Source organism: Gallinula chloropus, assembly GCF_964237585.1.
Source record: "Gallinula chloropus genome assembly, chromosome: 4".
NCBI lineage: Eukaryota > Metazoa > Chordata > Aves > Gruiformes > Rallidae > Gallinula > Gallinula chloropus.
In genome coordinates, this window is record NC_140088.1 from 24,481,038 (window position 1) to 24,498,498 (window position 17,461).

The window sequence follows — 17,461 nt, forward strand, 5'->3', positions numbered from 1 at the left end:
GATCCCTGTCAGCAGCGTGACGCACTCAGCAACTCTTTCGTTTTCCCTGCTGATTTCCTTTTAGGCATGTGATGTGTTGTATGCAGAGCTCTCTCCTTTAGAAACGGAAGAGTGAATGGCCCATATGGATACAAGCTTTATCTCGTTTCCCTATATAAAGTCCCTTACGGAACGTATTCCTCCATCCCCTTTGGATTAAAAGAAAGGCTGGGAGTTGCCTTTGAGGAGCTGAAGGGGGAGTAGAGAAATTGTTAGACTGGAGCAGAAGTGTGGCCTGTGGATCAGGGCTGAGATCAGATGCTGCAGAAGGTGCCTTATGAGGCAATAGTGGAACAATTCACCACAGGGAATTGTGCTACCAATTTAATAGCACTGCAGACTTTATAGCATAGAAGCTATAGTAATCAGTGCTTGTAAGTCTGTGCTACTATGTTTAAGACTTGAATGATGACAGCGCAGGTATCAGAACACAAATAGCTGTAGGTTCACGATATTAAAATTGAGGGGTTAAGTCTCCCTTTGAAAGCGATCACCCTTGCTGCCAAAGAATTGCCAGTGTCCTGTTTGCCACACTTCTGGTGTACAGAGCTGCTGCATGAAATCTGAATTTTAAGAGATTTGCTCTCAGCTCAGTGTCACAGTTTTTGTTGCTGTCCTTGATACTGCACTTGAGGGAGATCCTTTTCCTTCGAGCAATACCATTTGCCTTTTTCCTGATTTAGTTAATTTAGCAAATTCTATGGCACAAAGCCTAAAACAATTTATAATATATAAAACTGTTTTGTCAGTTCTAAAATAACACCAAAGTCCAAAATAACAGCCAGAGTTCCTAGTCTAGCCTGCTTTTTCTAAGGATAAGTATCCTATTGCTTGCTCTGTCACTTTAGTGATCTGCACAAGCTGCACAAAGTCACATTTTGTTTCTTCTTTACTGGGTCTTCATTCTCCTTAATACTTTATATCTTAATTCCCTATCAAGGAAATTATAACTGAGAGGCCCAAGCATTTCATAGCAATTCTGCGGCTAGAAATGCAATCAACTACCTTGTAGTGTAAAGTGTATCTAATTCCAAAAAAGCGCTTTACAGGTGGTGGGAGCAGGGTCCTGCTGAATTGTCTATATCACATAGTAGTGGACTTCCCCATTTTCAGGACTCTGTAGTTTGAAGCATCCTGCAAAGCTGACCCTGCCAATGGAATGAACATGAGTACAGGACATGTTATGTTTAGCTGGAAGATTTGTGCTGTATTTAATAGCACTCTAGGTGCTGATTCTTCATAGGTAGAGCTTATCAGGAGATCCTGAATTCACAGTTATGAAGGTCACTGGAAAAATGGACTGAAATATTAAATACACTGGATATGCTAGTTCAGGATCAAGAACTTAAAGGACTTTCATGAATCTGCTTGAAAATCAGTTTGAGTTTCATATGCTTTCTAGTAGGCTACATCTGCTCCGTAAGTAATCATAGAATGGTCTGGGTTGGAAGGGACCCCAAGGATCAGAGTTCCAACCCCGCTGCCACAGGCAGGGCCACCAACCTCCAGGCCTGGATCTACACAAGGTTGCCCAGGGCCCCATCCAACCTGACCTTGAACACCTCCAGGGATGGGGCATCCACCACCTGTCTGTGCAGCCTGTTGCAGCACCTCACCACTCTCTCTGTAAAACAACTTCCCCCTAATATCTAATCTAAACCTTCCCTCCCTTAGCTTTAGTCCATTCCTGCTTGTCCTGCCATTATCTACCCTTTTGAAACGTTGATTTCCTTCCTGGAAATCACTGTCCCAATCTTTCCAAATATATTCACTGTTTAAATCAAGTCAATATAATTATTTTTTCCTCTATTAAACCTGCTATAGCATTTTGTTTGTTTGTTTTAAAGAACTTTTAAGACATAGCAAAATGGTCCATCACATTTATGGCTTACATTACACTTTATTTTAAAAGATAGATTTTAGGAGCTTTGTCTTATGAATAGTAAGGGAGGATGTATATTGTCTGCTTCAGTGACAACAATTAATAGTCAGATGTGTTTCTAAAATGTTGGGATTATTATGTTGTTCAAATATATATGGATGTGTGTTACTTCAAATCCTTGTCTGAACTATGTATGCATTTCAAGTAGAAGACCTTAAATTAGCACCTAATTTCATGTAGCTTGGAAAAGCAGCAATTGTATGTTTATTTGCACCCATGAAGCAAAGAGTTAAGTCAGTAAACAAGTCATACAGAAAAGATGCACTTCCGTGGCATTAACCACTCCACATTTGACTTCTGTTGCTGTAGAACAGTAATAATTTAAATACTTTAAAATATTGTGAAGGCTTTAAATGTCAATGAAATAAATGACTTGTTGGTAATTAGCAGAAGCAAAACCCCCTTTACTTCAGCAATAAACATAAAGCACTTGCTTCTGACCAAGGGTTATGCTCTGGTTTAGATATTCCTCGCATGTCACCTAACGCCATTCGGTACTGTATGTATTGTACGTGAGGAGTGACTTGGTTTCCTCTCACTTTTTAAAAGGCTTAGTCCTTTTTTAAAATTTTCTGCTGGAATGGGTGTGTTGAGGAAGAGCCTGCCCAGCCCAGCCCAGCCCAGCCCAGCCGGGGCTCCGGCGGCATCGGGCGCTCGGGCTTCTGGGGAGTTTTTCGTGGAAGAGCTGGAGCCCGCCCGTGGAGTACAGGCAACCGCGGGGGCGGGGGGAAGCTACATCCTCAAACGCTCCGAAGGCTCTGAAAGGGTCAACCGGTGCTTTTCTGCGGCTGAAAAGGACCTCCTCAGGCACCGACAACCGCCTGGCAGCCGCACGGCCTCCAACCCGCGCGGCTGCTACGGGTGGGGCGGGACCCCGCTGGAACCCGCCTGCGCCCCGCCTCTTCCTCCCCGGCCTGCGCGTGGCGGGAAGGAGCGGGGGCCGCTGGCTCCATGGAGCCTGTGCTCTTTGCCTGGGTAAGTGGGTGCTCGGCACGGCGCGGTGAGGGGAGGTCGGAGCGAGCTGGGTCCTCTGCGACACGGCGGCTCAGCCCGCGCAGCGGCGCGGCCCTCAAGGGGCGACCGGCGGAACTCGGAGCCCAGTTGCTGGTTCTCCTGTGGGGTGTCGCGGGGCTGGGGGGCGCCCGGAGCAGTGTGCGCTGCTGCTGGCCCGCGTCTCGCTTCCCTCGGGAAGGACGGGCCAAGGTTTTCCCTCCCGGAAAAAAATTAAGGCTGTGATAAAGTTGCGGCGAGTCGCCCTCGTCGCGGTGCGCCGGCTCTTGGCCGCTTCGCGAGGAAGCCGTGAGGCTTCGCCCCGCCGCGGGAGGGTCCCGCCGGGGCTGAGCCGTGCGCGGCCTGCGCCCCGCGGGGCCGGGGAGTTGCCGGTGTCGCCCCTGCTGCCGCTGCCTGGGTGAGGAGCGGGAGTGGAAGGGCTTGTGGCTTCGAGTGCACGGCCTGGGGTGAAACCCCGAGCCCTTCGAGGGAAACAAGGCGTCTTTTTCTTCCTTTTCTTTTTCCCTCGCGTGTGTGTGGTTGACGTGATTTGACCTGACGAGCACAGGGGGTCTGAGGGCCGTGAAGTGGGTGGTATCTGTCTTTATTGTTAGCTCGTTTTGGTCTGCAGTAGTCATGTTTGGTAATAACCCGTCAGTCTTCAGGCTAAATGAAGGTAAGTGCCTTACTGTTGGGATAGATGTGTATGGCTCTCAATTCCTCAGGCTTTCTGCACCTTATCTCAGCTTGCTTGATTTTGAAGACTTGAAAATTCACTGCATGTCATAAGCTAAAATGAGAGCTTGTGATAGGGCCTTCTAAAAAGAATTATGTTGAGAAGTAACATGCTTTAAAACTGCCTGCCTGTAGTAGTGACCGAGACAGCAACTTGATCTGCCTGTTGAACTCTGATCTGGTAACTCCTCCACCTGTTAACTGTAGGCTGAGGTGAGCAGCCGGGTGCTGTTGTCAAATGTCATAATTGTATACAATGTTTATTGTTAAATTGTCCTTTTAAGATGCACCAGTTGCTGCATCTTTGCAGGGATGGGACTGACAGGACTGCAAGTAGAGAGCAGGTAGGCAGGGGGAGCACAGTGAGGTGGGGAAAGTCTCCCCTGGGGATCATCAGCTGAGGGCAGTGTGAGTATTGACTGTTGCTGCTACTGCAGTGTGAGGGCCAGGAAAGCTACTGAATCCATTTTTGGAAATGAAGGTAGCTGTTGAAACTGTTGGATGCTTAATAGAGCTTAAATTGGCTAAGACTGCTTTCTGTGTTTGATTTAGTGGCTATTGGTATATTTTCATTTTGACCACTTTAAGTTAAAAGACTAGATGAGTGTTTCTGCTTTACTTGTTTAGGTTCCAGGATAATGTGCTGTGTCTTTCTGGTCTTGTTTTGGAGGTGGACTGCCAGAAAGCATTGGCATGAAGGAGACCTTAGTGATGAGTAGGAATCATCAGCATTAAATTAAGCAGGAGGTAATCATCTCCTTAGTAACTCAGCATGTAGTTAAAATCTTAACAGGATATGTTCCAGTATATTTCTTAAAATACCAGGGTTGTGAGGAGAGCTTTAGTGGCAGCAAATTTAGGACAGCCCTGGTCTGTAATTCTGGGGCCCTGTGTAACAGTCGTAGGAATGAAGATTGCTATTTTGGGGGATTTTCAGAAACAAGTACTGGGTTAACCTGTGACATGTCCCTCATAGACATCTAAGAGCAAACAAGTGTATCTCTTCTATTTTAATGTGTTAATTTTCTGTGTGTATCTGAAGGGTGCAAACAGCTATGGACAGCTTGGTCTTGGTCATAAGGAAGATGTGCTGGTACCTCAGTCACTGAAAGATGTTCCCTGCAAATGTGAAGACATTAAAAGCATTACTGGAGGAGGGGGACACTCTGCAGTTATCACCGGTAAAAACATTGCACTTGCAAGGAGTGTATGATTTATAACCACTTTTTTTTTTCCTGTTTCTTTGTGATTTGGTGCTGCCATCTATTTGTAGCTTCTGTTTCCAAGCAATTAGTTGCAAAACAGGTTTCTCTAATGCCAGTTAATCAGTATTTTGGGGATATTGGGAAAATTCCTCTTTTGCTTAGCATCTGTGTTTACTTTATGGCTATGTGAGGACTCTTTGTTAACCTGACTCGTAGAACAGCTTTTCATACAAAGCAGTCAATTTTTCTATATTGATAGATGTGGGGAGGACTTGTGGGAGGTTATTCAGTCTTGAGAAGTTTTAAAGTAAGGAGCCAAAGGTAGCATCTGGTCTTTGAAAGGTTTTGCTGATGCCATAGCTAATTATGGGAAAGAAGGGATACAAACAGATGTGTGCGGGATGAAAAACTTCATCATGGGTCCTAGTGCGAGGTACCTATCTTACGTCATGGATTGTCTCCCTTGACAAACCCATTTCTTCATAGCAGTGCTTAATCAGGGGTGTTTCTTTTTGCTTGTTTTTTTTAGTCTAAGTGGAATATGACTCTTTGTTTTGTTTTTTCTTCCAGGTGCGGGAGAGCTCTTTGTAGCTGGCCATAACAAAGACGGGCAGCTGGGACTGACTCACACAGAGGATGTACTGCATTTTACTTTGTGCACTGCCTTGTCAGGCTTTTGTGTGAAGCAGGTTGCCTGTGGCTGGGATTTTACGATCATATTAGTAGGTAATTCTGTCTCTGCAAGAGCTGGTGAACTATGTTGATGTAGAGAACACACTGAAAGTTCCACATTTACTATTGTGTGATGCACAGGCACACATAGGTTTTAAGCTGCATGTCTCTCAAACTACGTTTTGCTGGGATACAAGGAACACAAAGTACTTCAGACCTTTACTGGATGTAGTGCGTAAGAACTATGGCATCAGGGCCTTTGGAATGGGACATACTAGGTCATTTTTTGAGCTGCTTGGCTTGTGATGTTTTGCTTGTTAGAATGTTACAGTGCTTTGCTCTTGCTCACTGATTTACTGATCAGACTCTAACACTTAATTTTTCAGGATCTGGCCTAGTTCTGTCCTGTGGGTCTAACTCTTTTGGACAGTTAGGAGTTCCTCAAATACCAGGTCCATGCTTGATTCCACAAAAGATTGAGGTAAAGATTTAAAAGGAATTGTGCTTCAGAGCTCTGTACTTTATATTGCATCCAGCAACTTGCAAAGGTTGTCTGACATCAGTGGGCTTTCAAGCCAGAATCTTCAATTATTCTTCTATAGAGTTATTCTGTTACAGTAAACTTAAAGGACCAAGGGTGGTCGTTGACTCAAATGAGAAGCTAAGGCTGCTTTTTTTTTTTTCCTATGAAGAATTTGCATACTTAGAAAGTTGTCTCTCTTACTGAGGGTTATAATATTTTGTGTAATGTATTTTGATAACATCTGCAGAATGAGTCTGATGCTCAGGTGATATAAGGTGATACTAAAGGTAGCGAAGCAGTGCAGATTTACTCCAGATGAAGTTTTGTCACAAGCTTGTAAGACACTAGATATGTTTTGTTATGTAAAAGGTATGTGCATTTGCTGTCCTTGTTGGAGTTTTTTATTTCACAGCTGAAAATAAAATGCACAACAAGATTTCCCCCTTGGAAAAAACTCCATGATGCATTTCGACAAAGTTAGCTATGCCACTTCTTTTGATCTATTGGTCTTGTGCTTCTTGTGCAGCAATTCTGTGGTTTAAGTACGGGTGGTTTTTTAAGTGCATAACTGTCAAGAGTTCCTTTCTTTGCCTCCCCCTCACCCCCAGATGAGGGCTTGTTGTATTGTTTCTTGGCTGTTAAAGCAGTTAGATAAAATTAAGCTTTGTGACCCCCAAAATAATGGAAGTTGTGAGACAGCGTGTACCTCTAAGAAAACGAGACCTGAGAGAATAAACTTTTGAGACTGAAATGATTTTTACTTTTGCCTGCATAGAAATCTAACCTCCTGTATTTACCAAGCAATATCAGCTTCCAAGGAAATAGGTTGGAAATTCAGATAATGATTGCTGTGTTGTTGAGTATCTTCAGTTGTTAATGCTAAACGCTGGACTCTGCAGCATAGCTCATAATGTTCCTATAAGTCCTGTGGAAGTCTATGGTGATATTTGTCAGTGAGGTGCTGCTGAGTAAGTAGGGAGATCAGAATTTAGTCTTAAATTAATTGCTTAAAATGTTGTAAGTTGTAGGTACTGAGACTTCTGTAATTAAGCTTTCCTGTGTTGGCTATAAGCCTAACAGTTTAAATAAATTTCTCACAGGAGTTCTAATTAATCCCTAATTTACACTGTAGTTTCCTATTTGGAGAACGCTAATGGAATTCTTTCCCATCCACATGACCTCTCATGTCTAATGATAGTAATAACTTCAGAGCAGAAAGGAATTCTGAGGCAAGAAATTTAGCCTCATGGCTCATGCTAGATACTCCTTTGTTCTTTTTAGTGTAGGAAAGACACCTGTTTCCCTACGTAACCTCTAGTGAACAGGGTTTAACTTGCCTCATGTTTTTGTATCCTTGATGTTTCCCAGAAGCATCATTGCAGTATGGTACCTTGAAAATGGTGCTAATCTGAATCTGTCGCCTCCCTGACCACATAGACCATTCATTCACCTGGAATATTTTCTCTTTTGGTTTGTATCCTGTTAAATGCTCGGGCTTGATGCCATCTGTTTAAAATAGTTACATCTGTGAGAAGAATAGTAAATTTGCCAGGTACTCGGAAGTGGAGAAGTGTCAGAACTGAAGTACCTTGTGCAAGCTGAGTCACTTATTTTATGCGTGTGTGACTTGGTATGGTCGTCTTGAGCATGATTGTAGTGGGCAGCCTTCAGTGGTGAAGGTGGTTGTGTCAGCTGTAGTGTTTGTGATCACAGGATGTAGTAAAATCAAGTACCTTGATGGAACGTATCTCTGCTTGTTACTGGTATTTGCTGGTGACATTTTGGTGCAATTCTTGAGGAAGACAGAGTTTTATTTTTCTTAGTTTTATCCTAATGACATGTGGATCGCCAAAAAGGTTCCTCCTTTTGTGAGGATCTTGCCTGTGGCTCTCTGTTTAGTGACACAAAGCTGTACTTTCAGTTGCTTTGCTTGATTGTTTTTTAAGATGTTCCCACTAAATTCAGTTGGCCAAGTTACTTTTTGTGATACATAATGTTGATATGCATTGTGACCTGCAGGCTAGAATTATGAGAACTATTTTCATTGTATTCCAGTACTGCATTGGCATATTTTGCCTTCAGAGGCATTAAATATAAAAAGCAACTAAAATAATTTTTTCCTTTACTTGAGTAGTCTCTCAAAGAGGTGGTGGTGGATGTTGCTGCAGGACTGAGACATGCCCTTGCTGCTACAGGTAAATATTTCAACATTCTTATATATCATTTCAGTAACAAATAAAATGGAATTTTAATGGCTTGGAAGGGGAGAAGGGGAGGAAAGCATCATGGAATCAGTTGGTTGGAAAAGCCTTTTAAGATCGAGTCCAACCGTTCCTGTCCTATGCTAAAGCAGATCCCTAAGTACCTCATTTACCCTATTTTTATTTTTTTAACACATCCAGGAATGGTGTCTCAACCCCCTCCCTGGGCAGCCTATGAGGAGTGGCTGAGGGAGCTGGGTCTATTTAGCTTGGAGAAGAGGCGGCTGAGGGGAGACCTTATCACCACCTACAACTACCTGAAGGGAGGTTGTAGAGTGGTGGGCGATGGTCTCTTCAGCCAGGTGACAGGAGACAGGACAAGGGGAAATGGCATGAAGCTGTTGCCAGGGCAGGTTTAGATTGGATATTAGAAAAAAATTTACTGAAAGAGTTGTCAGGGCCTGGAACAGGCTGCCCAGGGAGGTGGTTGAGTCAGCATCCCTGGATGTGTTCAAAAAAAGGGTAGGTGAGGTACTTAGGGATATGGTTTATCATAGGATGGGAATGGTTGGACTTGATGATCTTCAAAGGTCTTTTCCAACCTTGTGATTCTGTGATTCTGTTCCATGTCCTGATGATTCTTTCAGTGAAAATTTTTTTTGCTAACATCTAATCTGAACATGCCCTGGTGCAGCTTTGTGCTGTTTCCCTTTGTCCTATCAGCTGTCACTTGGACAAGGAGATGAAATTTATTTTAGTTTCTTTTTTTCTTTTTCCCTACAGTTAAGGAACAACAAACTACATAGGCTTTTCTAGTTTGGCTTAATTTTACGAGAACTTTGGTAGAGGTTCCAGTTAGTGGAGTTTAGTTGAAGATTCAAAGTAGATTCTTGGAAGAAGAGTGGGATATCTTGGTGCCTGTATGAATTCTGATCTAGTGGAGAGTGCCTTTACCCTTGGTAGGGGTATTGAACTAGATGGTCTTTATGGTCCCTTCTAACCAAGACCATTCTATGGTTCTATGAATTAAACTTCTCAGTGCTCACTGGACATCTTAATTTTGGGCTAGCTCAAGTTTCTGAAAGGTCCTAAGGAGAAGGTAAGTCACTTTGTTCCCCCAGTGAAGAGAAGGGAATGTGAAGAGAAGAACAGAGAAAGTGCAATGAACTTAGTAAATTGTGTCTGTTCCTGAGGTGCTACAGCTATGGGACTTCTGCTACTGAGTCCTTGATAATGTCCTGATACAGGCATCAGAGAGCTGAGACAGGCTACTTAGTATCTTTTTTAGTTTTCTTACCTCTATAAATAAGACTACAACTGTGTGTTGCTTGATGGCAGTATGTTTTTGGCATAAAGGTGTTTTAAAGTGTAACTTGTATCAGCGACAATGAAGTGAATGTTACTTTTAAAACTAATTAATGAGTGATTTTGTTGGTAGTTGATGTGTTTTAATCTTTTCTATCTCTGTTTACTATGGAAAGAAAAGGGTTTGGTGTTTCAGTGGGGAACTGGCATGGCGTCTCGGGCAAAGCGTGCAAACCAAGGGAAAAACCTCCCCCTGTTCTTGACAGCAAAGGAGCCCTGTGAAGTAACAGGTAATCTGGGAATCTCTTTCCTGCATAAAGGTGGGTAGAGAAGAATTTTGGACTGATATGTAGCAACCTTTTATTATAAGCCACTTGGTGTTATAAACATGTAGTGGAGTATCTGGAAGATAGAGTTGGGTGTACAAGGTCATAATCTATAAAGTAAAACGATAGTGAGTCTTTGTACAATGTCTGTGCCCCAAAAGAAGAGGCTTTTGTTACAAAACTAATCAGAATCCTGTTATACTTGAGACAGTTCTGTTTTATGTATGAATTGATACCTGCTGTACTATTTTTTTCTCTAGGCCTGGAAGATGTAAAGGTGAAGAGAGTTGCTGCAAGTTCCTACCACTCTGTGTCACTCACAGGTAGGCCTAAGGTATATAAGTGGAAGTCCTTGTCTCAGCCTATAAAGGTTTTTGTGCTTTGGAAACTTCTTTCAAGTTTGGCTAGACTGGTAGAATTTGATCTGGCCTAGTTGGTGCTGGTTAATTGCTTTGGATTATGAGAACTTTCATTTTTTTAAGAGCTGGATTGATATTTTGAACTCTCAGAATTCTGTGTGCTTTTTCTTGGGGTGAGGTGTGACTTAGCCATTTTGAGTAGTGGTTAGAAAGTGAAAGGATTTGTGGAAGCATGTGCTCGGGTAAGTCTCTGGAGTCAGTGTGGTGCTGCACTGGGTAACTGAATGGGTGAGTGCTTGAACCACAGAATCACAAGGTTGGAAAAGACCTTTAAGATCATCAAGTCCAACCAATCCCATCCTATGGTAAACCATATCCCTAAGTACCTCATCAACCCTTTTTTTTAACACATCCAGGGAAGGTGACTCAACCCCCTCCCTGGGCAGCCTGTTTGTTCCAGGCCCTGACAACTCTTTCAGTAAAAAAAATTTTTCTAAGATCCAATCTAAACCTGCCCTGGCACAGCTTTGTGCCATTTCCCCTTGTCCTATCTCCTGTCACCTGCAGTCCTTTGTGGAGAAAGGTTATGTTAGGTGGTTGTCCTAAGAAAGACTGCTGGGGCTGGCCTGCTTCTCCTAGGTGAGTTAATGCCTCTGCATGGGGCTGCGCTGTGCAGATGTGAGATGGTCTGAAGCTATCCTAGGTGGCTCTAAAATAAATTTGCAGATCTGTGTGAGGTAATGTAAGAGCACAAGGCTTATTTAAAGCACTTGGAAGTTGTTTTAATCACATAGGTACTTCCATAGGGTTTGCCACATGTTCTTTGATTTTCAGCAGTGCTCCCATGCTGGGGTTTTAGGTATCCAGTAATGAAATTCTCATAAAGAGGTTTTTCTGTGGTTGTGTGGTGATGGTGTTTGGGCTTTGTTTGGGGTTTTTGTTTCTGTGTGATGGGCTTTTTTTTTCCCCTCCAAACTGGGAGAAGGGGAAACAACTGTAGTCTTACAGTTTTGATGTGTGGAAAATATATCAAGCCTTAGGAAGGCATGTCTTTGCCAAACTTTATAGGAATAAGTTCTTAGCAAATATGCAGCCATCTGGTACCTCTGTCATCGTTAAATGGAGCACCAGGGTATTTGCTTTTGCAGATCTACAGAGATTTAGCTGTGTGGTGCGATGTTACAGGATGTAAATTGAATTCTGAGATACAAAGTGTATGTGCAATTAGTGAAGAACTGTGAGGACAAATAGAATCTACTTTACCTAATTAACACTTTGTATTTAGGGAGTGAAGAGATTATTCTTTCATGATTTTGCTTTTTATTTGAGAGCAGTCTATTTAGCAGCAGAGGGACTGAGATTAATGAAGTTCCAAATATTTTAACAATGTGATGCTATTGCTGCCCTTCATCCTGCAGGATACTCTTTATTACTTAAAATTCTCTGTATCTTAAAGATACTTGATATAGTAAATATTCTACTACAGGGTTTTTTTTTCCTAGGAATCTCACAGCGATGTGATTTTCTTTGGCACTGTTTCATAAGCCACCTGCTGGTAGGATCCCAAACACCTGCAGTGGGGCAGGGTTTTGACACAGGCAGGGTTGCTGCAGACACGAATGGCAGTGCCTTTAAAAACAGAATCATGGTTTGCCTGTATCTAAACAGGCTTGAAACCTTCAGTGATGGGAGTATGGTGCAAAGTCTTAGTTTCTTAAATGTTCGTTAAAACCTAAGCAAAAGCTGAGATGAGGGTTGACTCTGTTTTCTAGGATAAAGGAAATGCACCTTCTGGGAAAGAAAAGGACTTGACAGAGGCAGAAGTATGAATGACCACGATGTTTTTCTTTGTTGAAACAAGCTGTCTCTGACAATTTTTTTTTTAAATTTCCATAGGTTATATGTACTTCATTCTGGGAAGGAATTAATTTTATTAGAGAATTCAAATGTAAGAATTGTTTTGGGGTTTTTTTTTTTTACATTTCAGTTGTGTTATTTTATTGAGGAACTTGGGAAGTCCTGCAGATTACTACCACCAATGTGTAACTTGACAAGTACTGGCTTCTTCCCCTGCCCCTTTCTCTCTTGTTTTTCAGTAGCAGTACTTTAGTGGAATTCTCCTGGCTCACTCTTTCTGTTGTTGTTGCCATACAGTTGATTAAATATATTGTAGCCTAAATCCTACTTCACTTTTTTTTTTTTTTTTTTTTTCTGGAAGACTTTGCTTCTGTAGTGCTGCTTGTAAAGAGTTCAGTGCTGACCTGAGACTTCCAGAAGCCTTGAGTCTTGTGGGCATGTGCTCTGAGCAATTCCATGCTGCAAATGACAGGGCTTCCAGTCTTCCTGTGCCCATGATTACGTACTTCATGTGTGCAACACTTATTTCTTATGCTTGCAGCCTGTATAGGGTGGCAAAGGACATCAGGAGGCCTGAAATAGCTTATGTTTTAAGTGTTTCTTGTGGATTATATTTAACAAATATAAGCGTAGATTTTGTGCTGAAGAGATTGAAGTAATGGTGTGTAATGTCTGCAGAAGGACTCATCTGAACAGTGTTGTTACTGTCAATTGGTCATTCAGTTGGGAGCAGCTCCAGTTTGTACTACTGAAGCATATGGAGCAATGTGGGTATTTCTGTAAATATAATTAGCCCTGTGGATGGAATCCTGGAGTGTGCACTTCCACAAATGTTTATTCTAGAATAAGCTGGGGAGGACAGGTAATTACTTATAGAAGTCTCTTATTAGTTGTCTAGTGTTGTTTTGAGGCATGATAGTATTTTAATTTTGCCTTGTGATGAGTAGCATCTGCTTTAGTTTTATGTTCATAGCTGTGTGTCACATTCCTTTAGGAAGTGACTGAGCAAAGTGAGGCAAAGAGCATTAGACTGTCCCTGCTTGGAGGGATTTACTGAATTTGCTCAAGCCAAAGAAGGCCAGGACAGTTATGACCAGAGCTAGGAGTCTGTGGCTTTTGTAGAGAGGCTGGAAGAGCAGTAGAGAGGAGGAGCAGCCAGCCAGCATTTGAAGAGTCTCAAATACTGGAGAGCAGTGAAATTTTTTTCTGTAATTTGGAAAATTATTTACTGGACTGAATCAAAGCTTTGGGGTGGAGGTAAAAGCTGCCCTGCAAGAACAGACTAGTCTGAGGGATGGCTTAGTGATGTTTTGATTTTTTTTTTTTCCTCAGAGAAGTACTGTGGTTAGTTTTCTAATAAAAATTGGCCTCTGCTCTAAACATTTTTCAATGGACTTTGAGAGGCTCACAGTAGAACTGAGGCGTAGCAAGTATGACCTAAAATCTCTGGTTGTTTCAGGGAGTTAGCGTAGCCCTCAGAAAAGAGTCAGTGCTGTTAAGGCCCTTGCAGATATTTCTGATGTCCTAGTTACAGTGTGTGTATCATGTGGTAGTGACAAGAAAAAGCATATACCTGAGAGAATTGGAATGAAGCATTGCTCTTTCCTGAGCATCACTGAATTGAGACAGAGCCTGTATCTGGGGGTATTCTGTGTATATCACTTTCAACAAATTTTATTTCTCTGTTGCAGATGAAGGACACCTGTATGTCTGGGGTAGCAACAAACATGGGCAGCTAGTAAACAAAGAGATGTTTATTTTTGAGCCTAAGAAGATTGAGACTCATTTTTTCTCACATGACAAGATTGGAGCAGTTTGGACTGGCTGGACCCACTTGGTGGCACAGACAGGTAAGAAGATGTCTATAAAGCAGCAGTGTATGACACCAAAACAGCAAATTGTCTTTATTGCATGCAAACAGTGTTCTTTGGTACTGGTTGGATGCAGAGTTCTGCAGTTTCACCTTGAACAGTGGTTGTCTCCTGAAAACGATGAGGTCAGACATCCTTTGGCTTCAGTCCCTGTAATAGTATTGTGCTTGTAGATCAGAGGGCTTAACATCTCCATAAATGCAGTAGCAAATGCATGTACGTGCTAGAGGGATGCAGCAGAGAGGCTGCATATATGTATATGTGAAAATTTTGTAAGATTGTCCTGCTGGATGAATTGAGACATCACTATAGGAGAGAAGAGGATTTGGTGGAAAACTTGCTTCAGAAAATAGAGGGGTAGGGAAACGATTGCAGCTTCTAATACATGTGACTATATTTGGCAGGAAGATATGGACAGAATTTACAGGGCACAGGAACTAGGGGAGAAGATAATCCTGAGCAAGCAGCTGTCTGGACCATGTTGGGGCATGGATATGTACCACTCCCAGGTTTACCTGAGTGTAGTTGAGGATCTTCCACCTGCATAGGAATAACCACTTGTATCAGTACAGGATGGGGGATGACCTGCTGGAGAAGAGCTCTGTGGAGAAGGACCTGGGGGTCCTGGTTGACCTGAGCAAAGGCTGAGTGAGCTGGGACTGTTCAGCCTAGAGAAAAGAAGACTAAGGGGGGACCTAATTAGGGTTTATAAATATCTTAAGTATGGGGTACAGGGGGAAATGTCCAACCTCTTTTCAGTGGCCTGTGGAGACAGGACAAGGGGCAATGGCTGCAAGTTGGAGCACAGGAAGTTCCGCACCAACATGCGGAAGAACTTTTTCAAAGTGAGGGTGACAGAGCCCTGGGACAGGCTGCCCAGGGAGGTGGTGGAGTCTCCATCTCTGGAGATACTCAAGACCCCTCTGGATGCCCATCTGTGCAATATGAGCTGGGGAGCTGCTCTGGCAGGGGGGTTGGACCCGGTGATCTCTCGAGGTCCCTTCTAACCCCTACAATTCTATGATATTAAGAACAGGTATAGCTGAGAACCCTCTGCTTCTGCCCTCCCATTTGAGAAGACGTGGTCTCATTGCAGTAAGTGAAATAAAGTACATGGCTTTCCAAAACTGTACTAACTTTTCTGTACTTTTTTTTTTTACTAAAGTGTTTTACAGACAAAATCATGCGTTCAGAAGCAAGTCAATAAAAAAGCTGGCTTGTGTGTGTTTGTGCTCAAACCCAGGAAATATTTAGAAAAAGTAGGTAAAAAGAGGCAATGTTAGACTTGAATAGTATCCTTTAAGGATGAAATGAAAAAAGATTTAATGTTGAAGCTGTACCTTTCTGGAAGACTTTCCAGTGAAGACAGTGCCACATGTGGACAGCTGTAGTGTTAGGTTCTTTCCTAGGAAGAGATAAGAGGAGGGTTATGTAATAATGATGTTTGTGTGTAAAAGGGTGGTTGATCTGATGAAGGTCACTTATCTTTGTATTGTTGCTTTGTTGTGAAATGCAAAGGCAGAAGAGGAAGGTAGATGAGATAGAAAGGTAGGACACCTGAAAGTATTTTGTGGTGTTCCTGTGTGAACAGTCTGTGCTATTTGCTTCTCCTGTTGCACACTGTGTGGTAGAACAAGCAGAACATCCAGAGTTACATTAGCAGGGGTAGTATATGTGCATTTCTGCTTTTGCCTTGTATAAACTGCCAGGTGAGGAAATGGAGAGCTGGTGAAAGCAGTCTCTAGAGCGACGCTAGGAAAAATGAAGAGCCCTATTGGTCTGTCAGGATACAACCTGTTTGTTAGGAAAACTGTAGAAGGGGCCACATATCTATTATTGGTATTTAATGGATTATATAATTAAGGGTGTACTGATTCAGTGAGTACTTTAATTACTGTATGCTGTGAACTCTTGATACCAGAATTTGAGGGGGATGTAATGCCTGACTAGAAAAACAAATCGGTGAAGTGTTTAGTGCCATAGCATTCATTGTTTGACATCAAAGTATGAGAGAAATGTCATGTAAAAAACCTGCATTACTCTAGCTGCTCTCTTAGGTATTTAAAAAAAGTTTGAACTCTGATGTTTGGAGGATGCTATATTGGAAACTTCAGAGGCGCAATCAGTGCTCCGTGCTGCTTGGAAACTTCAGATGGAGTACAGGAACTTATCTCAAAATGTATAATTCTTGTATAAAGGGCCTAGTGTCATTCTCACTGGAACAGAAATGGTAGAAAAAAGACATTAGTTGGGATAACCTAATTTTTAAAAAGAGGTTCTTGTCAGCATGGGTTGCTGTGCTTCACTGTGTGTTAATATTGCACACTCACTAAGTAAGTAAGGCTCCCCTGAAGTTTATGGTAACTTTGTTTCACTTAGTTGAAACCCTGGCAATTACAGAAATTAAGTGAATATTCTAGTAGGTGATTTTTTGAAGAAAAAAGTAGCATGTCAAGTGAGTGCTGAAGATTATTTTTTTTGTGGATGTTTGAAAGAAATTTAAATAAAAATTGGCTGTCTTTTTACATCTGCATCAGAAAACTGGCCAAGCGATGCAGTGGCATAAGTTATTGCTGAAACTGAATTTTATGTATTTAGAATTTTAAATCTCTTTGAAAGTCAACGGACCCGAACCTAAATCATCCAGAACAAGATCTTCTATGGCCTTTGGCAGTCTCTGGATACCAGTCAGGATCTCATGGGATTTTCAAGGGTTATTCAACTGTTAGACACAGTGAGAGCTGAGCACTTAACTGTTTCTGAAAAAATTACTCCCTGCTTGTGATGAAACCTGCAGTTAAGTAACTGAAAAATGCAGCCCACTTGGAACCTTCTCCTTGTGTGCAGGTCTTCATTATTTTTACCTCCTTCTAGCAAGGGAGGAACTGTATCCAGTATCCTGGTGCTGAAGTCACATAAACCAATGGGGTCTCAACTTTTATTGATTCTGCACCCTTATTAGTAAAATTTTTTTTTGAGCACCACATCCCCAATATATTTCCACTCATTTATAAATTAGAGACATACTACTCTAGTATGTTATGCAAACTATAAAACTTGCACAATAGAAATCTACAGAAAGGCTGAGATAAAGATGAAATAAATGCTACTTAAAATATGAAATTAAAACAAGGAGTAATTTATTAATAAACTAAAATATTAATTTGTGTATTATTTTCTTCCTGACCTCCAGTGGATTGTCTTGCACATCCCTTGGGCTGTATGCAGTCCACTTTGGAGACCAATGATAGAAGCAGTTCCTGCTCGCATTACTCTGGAAAGTTCCACAATTGGCAGAAACGAAGCAAAATAAGGTGATTTTTTTTGGCATTAGAAAATGGAAGGAAAGTCAGGATGGACTGGGCTTTGGGCAGCCTGGTCTAGTGGAGGGTGGCCCTGCCCGTGGTAGGAGGGTTGGAACTAGGTGACCTTCAAG

The 17,461-nt window shown here is 42.1% G+C and overlaps 1 protein-coding gene across 1 annotated transcript in view; it reads left to right on the top strand.

The window, feature by feature from the left end:
• Positions 1–2,932: 2,932 nt before the first annotated feature.
• SERGEF (secretion regulating guanine nucleotide exchange factor) overlaps positions 2,933–17,461 on the top strand; it is a gene marked incomplete at both ends in the record, with an annotated part of 152,863 nt that continues 138,334 nt past the window's right edge. Inside the window, 8 exons of the mRNA XM_084263491.1 lie at positions 2,933–2,956; positions 4,749–4,887; positions 5,482–5,637; positions 5,970–6,064; positions 8,241–8,301; positions 9,789–9,902; positions 10,199–10,261; positions 13,846–14,004. Coding sequence (XP_084119617.1) covers positions 2,933–2,956; positions 4,749–4,887; positions 5,482–5,637; positions 5,970–6,064; positions 8,241–8,301; positions 9,789–9,902; positions 10,199–10,261; positions 13,846–14,004 — 811 coding nt within the window. The remainder of the gene's footprint in view (positions 2,957–4,748; positions 4,888–5,481; positions 5,638–5,969; positions 6,065–8,240; positions 8,302–9,788; positions 9,903–10,198; positions 10,262–13,845; positions 14,005–17,461) is intronic.